The sequence below is a fragment of the Myodes glareolus genome, chromosome 10 (genome assembly GCF_982192425.1).
Source record: "Myodes glareolus chromosome 10, mMyoGla1.1, whole genome shotgun sequence".
Taxonomy (NCBI): Eukaryota; Metazoa; Chordata; class Mammalia; order Rodentia; family Cricetidae; genus Myodes; species Myodes glareolus.
In genome coordinates this window covers 45,490,859-45,504,216 of record NC_142035.1, presented here as the reverse complement: position 1 = coordinate 45,504,216, position 13,358 = coordinate 45,490,859, and the positions used below count along the sequence as shown (strand labels likewise).

The window sequence follows — 13,358 nt, the reverse complement described above, 5'->3', positions numbered from 1 at the left end:
ATTTAAAAATGCATTTCTATCTCAATTTAAAAGCAGGCAAAGATGAACAGGTTTTCAAGGATTTACTAGTTTCTACAATGTGGTTACTTCATACCCATACCCTGGCCTCCGGCTCTGCCCATGTTATCAAGGAGTAACTATAGGTCAAAAGGGGGTGGGGGAGTAACAACCTAAATAAATGTCTATCAGGAAGAGCTAGTTAAATACCAACATACCCATTCAGAGCAACACAGTGTGGCCATCCAAGAGAAATAGGAAAAGTGGGGAAGGAAAAGGGGAGTGAGAGAGGAATAGTGCCAGTTACATATATGTTCTAAACTAAATTAGGCCTAGGCCACAGAAAGTGCTTCCAGAGGGAACCGAACTTGGAAACTGCAGTTAAAATAGATAATTTTACAGAGCATCCTTTTGACCTGTCTGATTTTTTTCTTTAAAGTCCATCTGAATGAGCCATATATGTGGGATGGGAGTGTCCACGAATGGAAGACAGAGGCCTAGATGGGAACACAGATATACGGACCTAACATCTGGACCAAGAGCCCGTTATAGATTCCTGGCTGCATGCTCTAGGTTTACAGTCATCACTCTCTTGTAAAGGCCTAAGAACTGCTTGTGTGTCCCAAGCAAGAATCTTCCTAGCTGGGCAAGAGGAGACACAACGCTGACCTCGTCGTTTACACACATCAGAATCACGCGTATCCACAGTCTCAACCTCGCCTCTGCAGGCTCTAAGATGGAGGGGGGGGGGGCTGGAGCGCAGGCGCTGTGCAATCCGAGTTGGACCCTTGCCCCTCCTTGCCTGGGACAAACAACACCTGGCATCCTCGCATCCCCTCCTGCGCCTGCTGGACCCAGCGCAGGGCCACTCTCACTGACTGAGGTTCCGCCCCCTGGCACCGCCCCGGGGCTGCTCCGTGACGTCAGGGCTGAGCAAGGGGCGCCCCCGCTCGCCGCTCGCCCCCGGGCGCTGCACCCCGCCTGCCCTTTATAAGAGCCAGGCTTGCGTCCACCGCGCCACAGCTGCTCTGCGGAGCCCGCACCCGCTGTGCTCCTTCTGCATGCAGCTGGCGAGAGGAGCCATGCAGACCACCGTGCTCCTCGGCCTCCTGGGCGCCGCAGCTCTGGCCGGTGAGTGGCTTTCAGCACCGCGGACAGCTACTGGACCTAGTCCCAGAGCCCCGGCATGGAGACGCTAGGTTTCTTCCTCTACCTGACTGGCCTCTTTTCTCCCTTGTATCTCTTGCCTCACTACTGTGAGTTGGAGAAACAAGAGCCTCCCAACGTTTTGCTGCTCTCCCCGCGGGGTCTGTGCGGCCCCTGAGAGCAAAGCTGCCTTCTGTGTTTTCTGCAAAATTGTCAAGCTCTCTACAGGACTAGAGAGAGCCTTGTAGTCTGATTCTCTCTGTGTGACTCTTGACAGCACTGCGGCCGCCATGGGGTGGGAATGCATGCAGTTGGCACCTGCAGAATTTTGTCTATTATTATAAAGATGCCGAGTTAGAACCAGACCCGTGTGCATAGAAGGCATTTTCCTCAGCATGCCATATATGACTGTGCAGGTCTTCGTGTGTCTATGTTTACAGGACTAACATATTTATGCTTTGTATTTATATATCTAGATAGAGGTAACTCACGTTTAATTTGACCGGTTTTTAATTTTTGAATGGAAACCTCACTGGATATTTATTTTGTACTCTAGAAATAAAAATAACGGGACTGTGTAATAACTATAAAAGTACCTCCGGAGTAGTAAACTAATGTTTCAGGCAATTTTGGAGGATGAAAACAGAAGGAGTTAATATTTGATGATTTGTGTGTGGAAGATTGTGGTGTTGAATTTCAAATTATGCTAAATTTACTCAATAATCTCTGATAAATAAGTACAGCACCAAATTAAGCTAGCATTTTTCTTTGGCTCTTTGGCCTCAGAAAAGTGCTGTGTTCAGAGACCGAGATTCCTAACTAGGCTTGACTCTATAAATATAAACCTTTGATTGACAGGAATTCAATGCTTGACAAAACGAAAGTCAAAGGTAATTTATTTTATTGTAGTCACAATGTTCTCAATTTAAAAAAAATCATTCCTGTAAATAACTAATACATGTTCTCAATCTGATTAAAGGAACCAAACTGAATAATTTAGAATTCTTAAAGTCCAAAGTATTTCAGAAAAGCTTTGCTGTAGAGGTCACAGTGATACTATACATTGTGTTCTAGATTATAAAACAGTAACATTTTTGCAACTTAATTGTGGTGGTTAAACATTTTCATACCTCCTATGAGGGGATAAAGCTCATACTTAATAGTGACTAAAATGGAGTTATGGTACCCGCTCATATTTTAGGCTATAATTCACACATTATGTAGCCAATCTCTTGAAAGTGTCCGACTCAGTGGTGTATAAGCTATCCACAGACGATAACTGTCTCCACTACCAAATTTCAGGACATGCTCATCATCCCAGAAAGACACCCTGTATCTTAGCAATCACTTCCCCATTTCTCTTCCCCAAATCAGGCAATGAGACACTCCAAGTCGTTTGTTATTTAGCAAAATCTTGGTTGGTAGGGAGCCCTCGGGGAGTTATTTAATTCATTTCCTACCACTAAGAGCTTATAGAAGGAGATCCACAACTGTGTATGGATCATGCACTTTAAAGATTAATATGAATGAGCTAACTGTAGGATATCTATATCCTTACCATATACAGAAGGATTTCTTTTTGCTATGTAGATCTTGTTTGACTTGCAACTTACTCGAATTTGGGGAGCCCATGGTTTACTAGCAGAAGAACATGATTAACCTATTTTGCAACTGTATAGTTCTATGGATGCTGACACCTCAGAAGTTATTCCCAGATGTGTTATTTGATTCTTTTTACCACTTGATCATTTCACTTTTTCATAAGGGTTAAATTTATTTCTTATTTGCTACAACATAAGTTGAAACAGTTCGGGGAGTTCAATATAGCTTTAATTATTACTTTGCTATCACAGATTCTATAGGAAGAAATGCCTGTGACTTAGCAGTCTCACCAAGGTACACACTGTGCCTTCATAAGCAAACCCTAGTTCCTTTCTAGTAAGAAGAGTCTGAGGAACCTCCCTGGGGGAAACAGGGATGTAAGCTGTTAATTGTCTAGGACAATGGGACATCCCTTGACCATCAAATCTGACAAGGGTTAATACTTTGGCTGTATGGGTAAGTACTGACTTTAAGTTGGGGAAAATAATAGACAACTGTACTGTGGAGTGCACTGCTACCGACGGTCTGAGGCTGAACCGGAAAAGGGTGACTTCTTTGTCATCAGGGGAGTCATTTTTCCACAGTTACTTTCCAGAGAATTTCACAGATTTCAAGTGGGGGAAAAAAAGTGCCAAAGTGAGGATGTTCTCAAAACAGCAGTCATTCGGAGTATATAGGGCTGCCCTGGGGCAGGGGCTGCAGTTCCGTGCGGGGGCGATTATCTGTCCTGTGTGAGGACCTGGTCCCAATCTTCAGCACTAATGAAAAGGGAAAACATCAACAGAACCCCCAAAGCCAGTCATACGACCCTGAGTGCCAAAAGCTGGCCTGCTAGGTCTTATCTAACCTGTGTTTGAGGAAGAACCTGGGGTCTTTCCTCATAGCTTGTTAGGCACTTTTTACACATTTTTGAATGACCCTAATGAGCTGGATAATAGTGGGCTGGAGAACTCGATACTTCTAGTGGTGTTTACACAATTGTATACAATGCAGGGAAACATAATATTGAAACAGATGTAGAAGCTAACTGTTTAAGCAGGAGTCTTGAGTGATCAAGGATCTAATACTCACGCTTTTGGTTGTTGTTGAGGTTGCTTTTTGTTTGTTGGTTTTGTTTTGTTGTTTTTGTTTTTTGTTTGTTTGTTTTTGAGATAGTGTCTTTCTATGCAGTCCTGAGAGTTATGTAGACCAAACTGGCCTTGAATTCACTCACAAAGATCCTTCTGCCTCTGCCTTTAGAGTCTGTGATTAAAGCTGTGCTCTACCATGCCTAGTCTTTAATAGCTGTTTTTCATAAAGTGAGTTTAGGGGAGATTTTCTTGGGAACAGGAGTAGCAAATAGGGCCATAGATCTGTAGCCACTCAGTGTGGACAGAGGGAAAGGCTTACAGAGGGTACCTGATTCTATTTCAATTTTAAAAAATTATTATAGCACAGAACATAGAAACTACACAGGGTACTTATACAGCCTAACAAACTTTTCACAAACATAGGACAGTTGTGTAATCAGCACAAGACATGGTAAGCTGCCAAAATTTAAGAAGTCCCCTCATTTGTGGTCTGCATTTGATTTATATAGGCTGTAAGGCAGCATTTCTTTCCAAATGTTTGAGGCATTGCTGGGGGAAACAGATGTGTGTGTTTGCGACTCCACAAAAGTCTGTGCATGTGCACACGTGTGTACAAGCAACTCGGAAATGATGACCAATGTCATCGTGCCAACTGCGGGTTCTGCTTAGTATTCATTTTGCAGTCCCCTTGAAGAAGGCAGGGTGCTTTGCAAATTTAGCATCAAGCCTCCAAGAAGTCAACTCAAGACATTTTCCATTTTTCTCCTTCAAAGCTGTCAGCTCAGCTCCAGTGGATAACAGGAATCGCGATGAAGAAATGGTAAGTTGAAACCTTGGTCTAGAGTCTCGACTTGTGTGTACAGCCTAGACTACCTCACTCTCTTTGACAGCTCCCTCCCCCATGTTGTCTTACAAAGCCAAAGTTTTGTCTCTCAGAGACAAGAGATACCCCTCCTGTAGTAACGACACACATTCTTCCCAGAGGGTTTAGTCCTCCTGAGGACAGAGGCAATGTCCCTGTAAGCATTGGACATGGGTCTTTACTTCCCTTCTTTGGGATACCGCCAGGCAATGACTTCTTTCATTTTGTAGTGTAGTACCCTGGGAGGCTTCCTCATGATCCTGTCAGTCTGTGTCCCAGCCCTGAGGGCCATGCATCGATTCTAGGCACACGTTCAAGCCTCTTGTGACAGAAGCTCCTGGTTGAATTGTGTCCTCGTGGCACCAGCTTCTCAACACACTCTTGTATTTTCTCATAGGTGACCCGTTGCATTATTGAAGTCCTCTCAAGTGCTCTGTCCAAGTCCAGTGTCCCAACTGTCACCCCCGAGTGCCGGCAAGTCCTGAAGAAGAGTAAGTGTCCCCAACTCCAGAAAGACCTTTGTGCCTGTGCGAATCTTTTTCCTGCAGCCTCTGCCTCACTTGCAAATACATCCTTGTGGTATAATTCTACAGCTAGTCTTGATTGCCTAGACTGGTACCTAGAGAGACAAGTGATATGACTTCTGGTCCCTTAGTCTCTATCTGATAGTGGGAAGATCATTTTTTTCCTAGGCTTATTTTTTCAAAGAGGGAATTGTGATTGACTATAGTCTTTGAGATGTCCATCAGTTCTTAAATTCCTTGGCTTCCTATCGTTAAAAAATGTAAAGCAGGTCTTCCTTTGGGTGGAGAGGGTGTGGGAAGTGCTTGCTTGTGGGTAGATGAGGTGGCTGAGGAAGGGTTGGAAGCTAAGAGGAGGTCAGGACCAGAGAACTGCTCTGAGGCCAGTGGAATATTTTCTCTGTGCTAACCTGCTTCTGTGGAAAACAAAAGTTTGAACAGTGGTGTAAGCAGTATCTCCCGTTACCAGATTTTACACAGCTAGACAGTTCTTGTCATTCGGGAAGTCATGTCAATTCAAACAAACGCTGCCCTTGTGAACACCTTCCACTGCTTTGGAGTTTTTAGTCTAGCTGGAAACAGTGAGTTCTTTCCTTTTACCTCTTGGATCTCTCATTATAAGACAAACACTTTTGTGGCTGCTGCATATGGGGTTTGTACATAAAGTGATACAACAATAACCATGGACAATTGGCCCAGAGTAAACTGGGTTAACTTATTCTGCTCAGAATCATCAAAGTTATGGGGGGGGGTGTCCTGAGACATGAGAACCCCCACTAAACTGTGAATGCAAGCTTCCTTACCACTCCAGGCAAGGTGTTTCTGCTTTTCTTTTCCTTCCTTCCTTCCTTCTTTCCTTCCTTTCTTCCTTCCTTCCTTCCTTTCTTTCTTTCTTTCTTTTTCCAAGACAGGGTTTCTCTGTAGTTTTTGGAGCCTGTCCTGGAACTAGCTCTTGGTTGACCAGGCTGGCCTCCAACTCACAGAGATCCACCTGCCTCTGCCTCCCGAGTGCTGGGATTAAAGGCCACCACCGCCCAGCTCTCTTCTGTTTTTCTCAAGTTTATTTTCTGCGTGTATAGGCAACAGTTCTAAGTCATCACAGGAAGCACTTGGCTGGTACCCTTTTCCTGTCTTCATTGTCTTCATTTGCCAGATGAATTTTGTGAAAGGGAGGGGTCTGTCGTAGAAGGTCACCAGACAGCGATGGCTACTGAGGGGATGAGAGGTGCTACCGATGCCAGACTCTCCTTGCCTCCAAAATCAAGTACTGAGCCCTCAGGCTGAAGTCATAGTAATTCCAGCTTGCTGATTGTGTTTCTGTTAATCCTGTGCCAGAGAGCAAAACAACTGGTTCAGATCTCTAACAAGGACACTGGACAGATAGAGACGGGGGGGGGGGGGGGAGGAAGATGGAAGTGTTCCTGCAGGGTTACAGCTTCAAACATCACTCAAGCTAGACACAAAAGCATGAAGGAGCAAGAAAGACTCAGAGCGGAAGAGAAGCAGTGCAGTGTGGGCCCCTTCTGAGGATCCATGGTACAGCAGCAGCAACGTGGTCCCCTTCTTAGGGCAGCAGCATAGCCCAGCAGCATAGCCCAGCAGCCTTGAGGGCGTTTACACAGTGGAGTGTGTGCTGCTCGGCTTTCAGTCTTCTGGGTAGGACTACACTCTCTGTTACCAGATTTTGCTATTTAGACTTTGCAAATTCCAAAGGAAGTCAAAAATTTGTTTTATTTGTTTTTATTTGGTGGTGGTGAAGATCAAGCCCAGGGCCTTACTCAGGTTGTGTAAGCATTTTACCAGTGCATTAAATCCCAAGCTAATTGTCTGTCTGTCTGTCTATCTTTCTATTTACTTATGTATTTATTTTGGGACAGGATTTTACTAGGTCTTACTCTATAGCTCTTGCCAGCTTGGAGCTCACTATGCAAACAGGAGGTTGACTTCGAACTCACAGAGATCCTCCTGCCTCTGTCTCCCATGTACTGGGATCAAAAGTACACACCACCACCACCCTGCTTAAAATCTTGATTGTTTAAGGTAGCATCTGATATTTAAATATTGCCTCAAAGTATAGGTCAAAGGGAACTCAGTTCAGGCCACACCATCCTGTCCTGTTGTAGTTTTCTCTCTCTTGGCCTCGTCTTCTTTCTCCTGAGCCAACGGGCAGACTCAAATGTGCAGCTGAAAAAGGAAATGCCCTGCTTGGCCCGTGTCCTGCCCCATACCGGGCTCTACGCCCACTCTCCTGCCCTCAGTAAAATAAAGAAGTCTTTGGGGAGAAGGGAAGAATTGTGGGGTTATTTGTTGTTGTTGTTGTTGTTGGTTTTTCTGTTTTGTTTTGTTTGGGGCTTAAAGAGATTTTAGAGAAGTTCAGTTTCTTACCAGGTACAAGCTTTCTCTGGCCAGGGTTGGCCAAGGTTGATCTGGTCAGCTTTGAAACAGGACGGATGAGACGTGCTCCCTTTGAAACCTGGCAGCAAGGGTGCGCTGCACACTTCAATGTTACAGAGTGCCAAAACCTTCCTGGGCTAATCAGCCCTTTTCCAATCTCACCTGCTGGGCGTAGCGCTAAATTTAGGGCTAAGTGCTCAGCGCCAGGTACCAGCTGCCACAGGCAATACACATTTAACTCGAAAGAGATAAAAATATTTCTGTTCTTGACACTCTAGACACCTCACCCCCTAAATCAGGTAGGAAGAGGAACACGTGGCCTCTGTTGTCTTCCAGTAGACTCTGAGAATAACACGAGCATCTGTCTGAGTCAGCTGTGAGAGCCTCAGCCCTCCTCCTAGATCCATCGACTTAGATAATACACAGTAACTTCTCACAGTAGGAGCAGCTCGTGCACAAGACCAAGGTGCCTGGTAAGCTCCCACTCCTTGGCTACATGGCCACCTTCTGACTATGTCCTCCTGTGTGAAGGGAGGCTGTGTTTCTCATGTGTCCTCTTGTTAGGACCCTGCTCCCATCATGAGGGCTCCACCTTCAGGACCTGAAAATCTTCAAAGGTCTCGTCTCCCCAAACTATCACAGCACTGTGTTATTTAGGATTCCAACATAAGAATTTGGAAAGGCGGCACAAGAAGTCAAGGGTACCACCCAAAGCCTCCTTGCTTTCTTATGCCTACCTGATTAGCCCTGTCCCAGCACTGTAGATAATACCAGGGGCCACCTTTTCTTCTCTCTCTCTCTCTCTCTCTCTCTCTCTCTCTCTCTCTCTCTTTTGGGGGGGCAAGGTTTTGCTTTGTTATTTAGGCTGTCTTAAATTCACTTTGTAGCCCAAACTGATGTAGAACCCATAATCCTCTGGGCATCATCATGGTCTCTTACATGGCACAGGGCTGTGACCAGTGAACTGGTTCTCAGATGTCTGTAGCAGACAAACCTGCAGCTTTGTAAACATGAGAACATTATCATCATGCCAAGCTATGCTTTAAGAGAGAGGTACAAACTAGTTGCAATTTTTAAAATATTTTTTGGGTTTTTTTTTTTTTTGAGACAAGGTTTCTCTGTAGCTTTGGTGCCTGTCCTGGAAATAGCTCTTGAAGACCAGGCTGGCCTCAAACTCACAGAGATCTGCCTGCCTCTGCCTCCCAAGTGCTGGGATTAAAGGCGTGTGCCACCACTGCCCAGCTGCAATTTCTTGATGTTTTGTAAAATAGATAAATTTTGTCCTTTGTAACTATCAGTTCATAATGACTCATGTAATCTGCTCCTGGTATGCTTGTCACGTAATCAACTCCTGTCTAAAAACAAGCAAAAAAGCCCATCAGCACTGTTCAAAAGAAATGTAGTATGAACTACAAATATAATCTCAAATTTTCTAGTGGACACATTAAAAAAACTTAAGAAATGCAAGTGAAATTAATGTCAACATTCTATCTAATTTTGTCTAATGTACTTATTTTATCCATATAGTATTACCCAATCTATAAAAATGTTATTTTAACACATTCACTGATTTTGTATGAAATCTCAGGACTCAGTTTGTTTGAGCCACATCTCGAGTATTCCACAGCCACAAAGGGCTGGTGGTTCTCATGATAGGTGATGCTGGTGTTGACCCTTAGCTGCCAGTGACCTTGGCTTTGGGTCTTCTATCTGAACTGGTGAGAGAGGTTGAAACCTAAGCCCTCTGAGCTAACAACAAAGACAGCGTGTTCTCCACATCTCTTTCCATAGAGTGTCCTTGGGAGGATGTAGTAAGGACTTACTGACATTTGGGAAAGATGAAAGAGAGCAGCAAAATGCCAGTTATGTCTTCTGTTGCTGACTTGTGAAATGTGGAGACAACCCAGTGTACTGAAACTTATCCTCGACACCAACGAACATGTGGACTGGGTGGGATCTGAGCGAAGAGAGAGGCCCTTTCTATTCTTAGCACCGGTTACAGCCATGCATCATTTGACGATTCTGAAAAGGCTCTTAGTAAGCCTTTTTTGCTGCTGTACAAAAATATCCATGATTGTATTTACAGAAACCAAGAGGGTTATGACTCATATGATATGATGACATCATATGGTATGGTGGCATGGGACCACTGTGAAATTTGCGGTCCATTGTGGATTAAAATACACAGCACACGACTGAGTTAGGCTAAGCTGTCATTTCCTGCTGGATAGGGTCCACACAATTGACTAGATAACAAAGTCTGATAAATAATTAAATTTTAAATCCTCCTTTGAATCTTAATATTCCCTCTTTTGGCTACTTAATGTTGTTTAGTTGAGCTTATAGTCAGAGCCATTCATGTCCACAATGCTAACTTTTCCACCTTACTCAGATATGGAAAGATCGGTCCTGAATTATATCCCTCTGAGTCTCCATATCTTCTATACCTGCAAAACAAGGAGGCTGAGCCAGATGAATTCTAAGTTCTTCTGGCTCTAAATTCCAGTCTTCTATAAAGTTCGATCTGGGTTTCAGTTTGATTGTTGACAGTCACAAGTGGAGATGCTGGGTCAGTACTGTGAAAACTTAAACCTGCAGAGAGCTCATTGGATTTAAACACAGCCTAAGGGCTTCCACAGCATCAGTTTCTCAATATATCCTCTATTGTGGAACTATTTTCCAGCATCCTCGGGATTTTTCGCGATCACTGAGGCTGGTACTTGAGGCTCAAGCATTTCTACAGCTGTGTTTATATTTTCATTACAGGTGGCAAAGAGTTCAAAGGTGAAGAAAAAGGTGAAAATGAGAACTCAAAGTTTGAAGTACGATTGCTAAGAGACCCAACTGATGCCTCAGTAGCCCACTGGTCCTCCAGTAGGGAGGAAACAGGAGCTCCAGGAGAAGACACTCAAGACCAGACAAAGACAGACAATGAGAAGTGGGTAGAAGGAGGAGGACACAGCCGAGAGGAAGTAGACAAGCCCGAGGAGAGCCTCCCTCCCTCCAACCAACAAGAGTCCAAAGAAGCAAAGATACACCATTCGGAAGAGAGTGGGGGAGAGGAGAGAGAGGAAGGAGAAGGCAAGAATTACCCAAAAGGGGAGCACAGGGAAGATGCTGGCGAAGAGAAATACCTCGAAGCTCAGGGAGAGAAACAGAGCACCTTCTCCAACAAAAGAAGTGACACCACGGGTAAGAAAAAAGAGGAGTCCTGGAGCAGAGCAGATACACACTCTGTGGGCCTCCATGAGAAGACACACAGCCGGGAACAAGGCAGCCAGGAGAGTGGAGAGGAGGCAAGGAGGCAGGAGAAACAACCCCGGGAACTTAGCAACCACGACCAGAGCGAAGAAGAATCTGAGGAAGTCGAGGAAGATGGAACCTCTGAAGTAACCAAACGAAGGCCCAGACACCACCATGGGAGAAGCCGGCCCAACAAGTCTTCTCAAGAAGGGCATCCTGTCTTGGAGGAAAGGAGACATGGCCCTGAGGAGTCAGAGGAGGCAGATGTGACCACAGCTAGTTTAGGGGAAAAGAGGGGCCACCATCCAACCCACTACAGGCCTTCAGAAGAGGAACCTGAATATGGGGAAGAAGCAAGAAGCTATCCAGGCTTCCAGGTTCCCGAGGGCCTCCGGGGACCACAGTACGGGGGCAGAGGAAGTGAAGAGGACAGAGCTGCAAGACCTCAGAGTGAGGAGAGCCAGGAAAGACAGTACCAGAGAAGCCATACCAACTCTAAACTTGAAAGCATGGCAAACAGACACGGTGAAGAAACTGAGGAAAGGAGGGGCCATGAGGGGGCAAAGGGAGGCCAACACAGAGGTCGGGGAGGTGAGCCAGGTGCCTATTCTGCCCCTGACACCAGAGAAGAGAAAAGGTTCCTGGGTGAAGGACATTACCCTGTTCATCACGAAGGCCCAATAGATAAGGCAAAAAGATATCCACAAAGCAAATGGCAAGAAGAGGAGAACACCTACCTCAACTATGGTGAGGACGGGGACCAAGGGAAATGGTGGCAACAGGAAGAGCTGCTAGACCCGGAAGAAAGCAGGGAGGAAGTGAGGTTTCCAGACAGACAATACGCACCCTATCCCACTGCTGAGAAGAGGAAGAGGTTAGGGGTGCTACTCAACCCCTACTTTGACCCTCTCCAGTGGAAGAATAGTGATTTTGAGAAAAAAGACAACCCAGACGACAGCTTCCGCGAAGGCGAAGATGGAAATGGGTTGACCTTGGCTGACAAGAATTTCTTCCCGGAGTACAATTACGAGTGGTGGGAGAAAAGGCCCTTCTCGGAGGATGTGAACTGGGGATACGAGAAGAGAAGCTTTGCCAGGGCCCCCCATCTGGACTTTAAAAGGCAATATGATGACGGAGTGGCTGAACTGGACCAGCTCCTTCACTATAGGAAGAAGTCGGCCGAATTTCCGGACTTCTACGACTCGGAGGAGCAGGCGGGGCCTCACCAGGAGGCGGAAGATGCAAAGGGCAGGGCTGACCAGAGAATTCTGACCGAGGAAGAGGTACAGTATGAGTCTTTTGCTTAAAATTAGATGATGATGATCAAGGCTGATATTAGCATCGTCACGTCCGATAATGGGGAGAAACTGCTCTGGGGAAATGTGGGTACCCAGGTCAGAGCAGGGATGATTTTCAGCCCCCGGCCAGCATGGTTCACACCGTTGCCCTCGTCTCTCTTAGACGTGTTTCATGTCTTGCTTAGAGAACATGGAAAACTACTGTCTGGGATCTAGCCCCAGAGAGTCTGTCTGGTGAGAGCCAGGTGCTGCCTGGGCGCGCAGTAAGCCTTAGTTCTTAGCCACCTGGTGCCGGCAAGGGGTTCCAATGCTCATGCTGACCGCCCAAAGAGCGCCTTTCCCTAACCCGATAGTGTCAGATGGTGCTTCTCAGCTTGAAAGCATATCAGAGTCACAGGAATTTCTGAGCCTCCCCCCACCCTACCCCAAGTTTCCCATTCGGTAATTTTGGATGTGACCCAGGAATCTTCTTCATTCCTGGGCAGTTGCTTGGGGTACCCAAACTACTGATGAGGAGAGCACACTTTGAAGACCCCTGATGTTGGCTGACTCAGGCAGCCTCTACTATACCTAAATCTCTCCCCCCACCCATTCTCCTTTGAGCTCCATGAACTGGAGCGTAGGAATTGACTTCAGCGCTCCACTTTTCTGTTTCCCAGAAAAAAGAACTGGAGAACCTGGCTGCAATGGATCTGGAGCTGCAGAAAATAGCGGAAAAATTCAGTCAGCGGGGCTGACGGTTGGAGAGTCGGTGGGAGAGACTGAAGGATATCACCGATTCACCCAAAGGCAGAAAGCGGAGCTTACTATTTATTAAATATATTTGATGCAGTTGGAAATACCATTTATCTTTGCCAGAATGCTAATGCTGTGTGACTAGAGTGACTTTTAGCATATTCTCTCTGTGAAATAGATGTTCACACGCCTGTGGCGATGACCATGTAACTGGCTTTGAAACATAAACAATAAAAGATTTACCTGAAACTAAATCCTTCTTGGTGTTTGGCTTTTTTTGGGGGGGGGGTTAGTTAGGAAGAGTGCGATTACGAAATTCATTCTTCTAAGTATATTCTCAAAGATCGCATTAGGAGTTGCAGGCCTTCAAGTAAGTAACAGAAAAAGGGCAAAATTTCTGAAGTAAAATATTGCAAGATGTAAAGAAAGATATTGAGAATAAAACATCTGATTTCTACCCTGGTAGAGTGGTGTGGGAGAATTGCCTGTA

At 45.5% G+C, this 13,358-nt stretch overlaps 1 protein-coding gene across 1 annotated transcript; it reads left to right on the top strand.

Annotated features, from left to right (window-relative positions):
- Positions 1-985: 985 nt before the first annotated feature.
- Chgb (chromogranin B) lies at positions 986-13,122 on the top strand. Its single transcript, XM_048455391.3, has 5 exons — positions 986-1,128; positions 4,589-4,635; positions 5,075-5,168; positions 10,359-12,118; positions 12,793-13,122. Exons 1-5 carry the CDS (start codon positions 1,059-1,061, stop codon positions 12,868-12,870), a joined length of 2,049 nt encoding a protein of 682 aa, XP_048311348.3. The 5' UTR covers positions 986-1,058; the 3' UTR covers positions 12,871-13,122.
- Positions 13,123-13,358: the final 236 nt, after the last annotated feature.

What these genes read in the sequence shown, in the direction of transcription:
- Chgb (XM_048455391.3), top strand. Translation starts at nt 1,059, where the DNA reads ATGCAGCTGGCGAGAGGAGCCATGCAGACCACCGTGCTCCTCGGCCTC. An exon ending in GGGCGCCGCAGCTCTGGCCG is followed by an intron (nt 1,129 to 4,588) that starts GTGAGTGGCTTT and finishes TCTCCTTCAAAG; the next exon opens with CTGTCAGCTCAGCTCCAGTG. An exon ending in GAATTCTGACCGAGGAAGAG is followed by an intron (nt 12,119 to 12,792) that starts GTACAGTATGAG and finishes TCTGTTTCCCAG; the next exon opens with AAAAAAGAACTGGAGAACCT.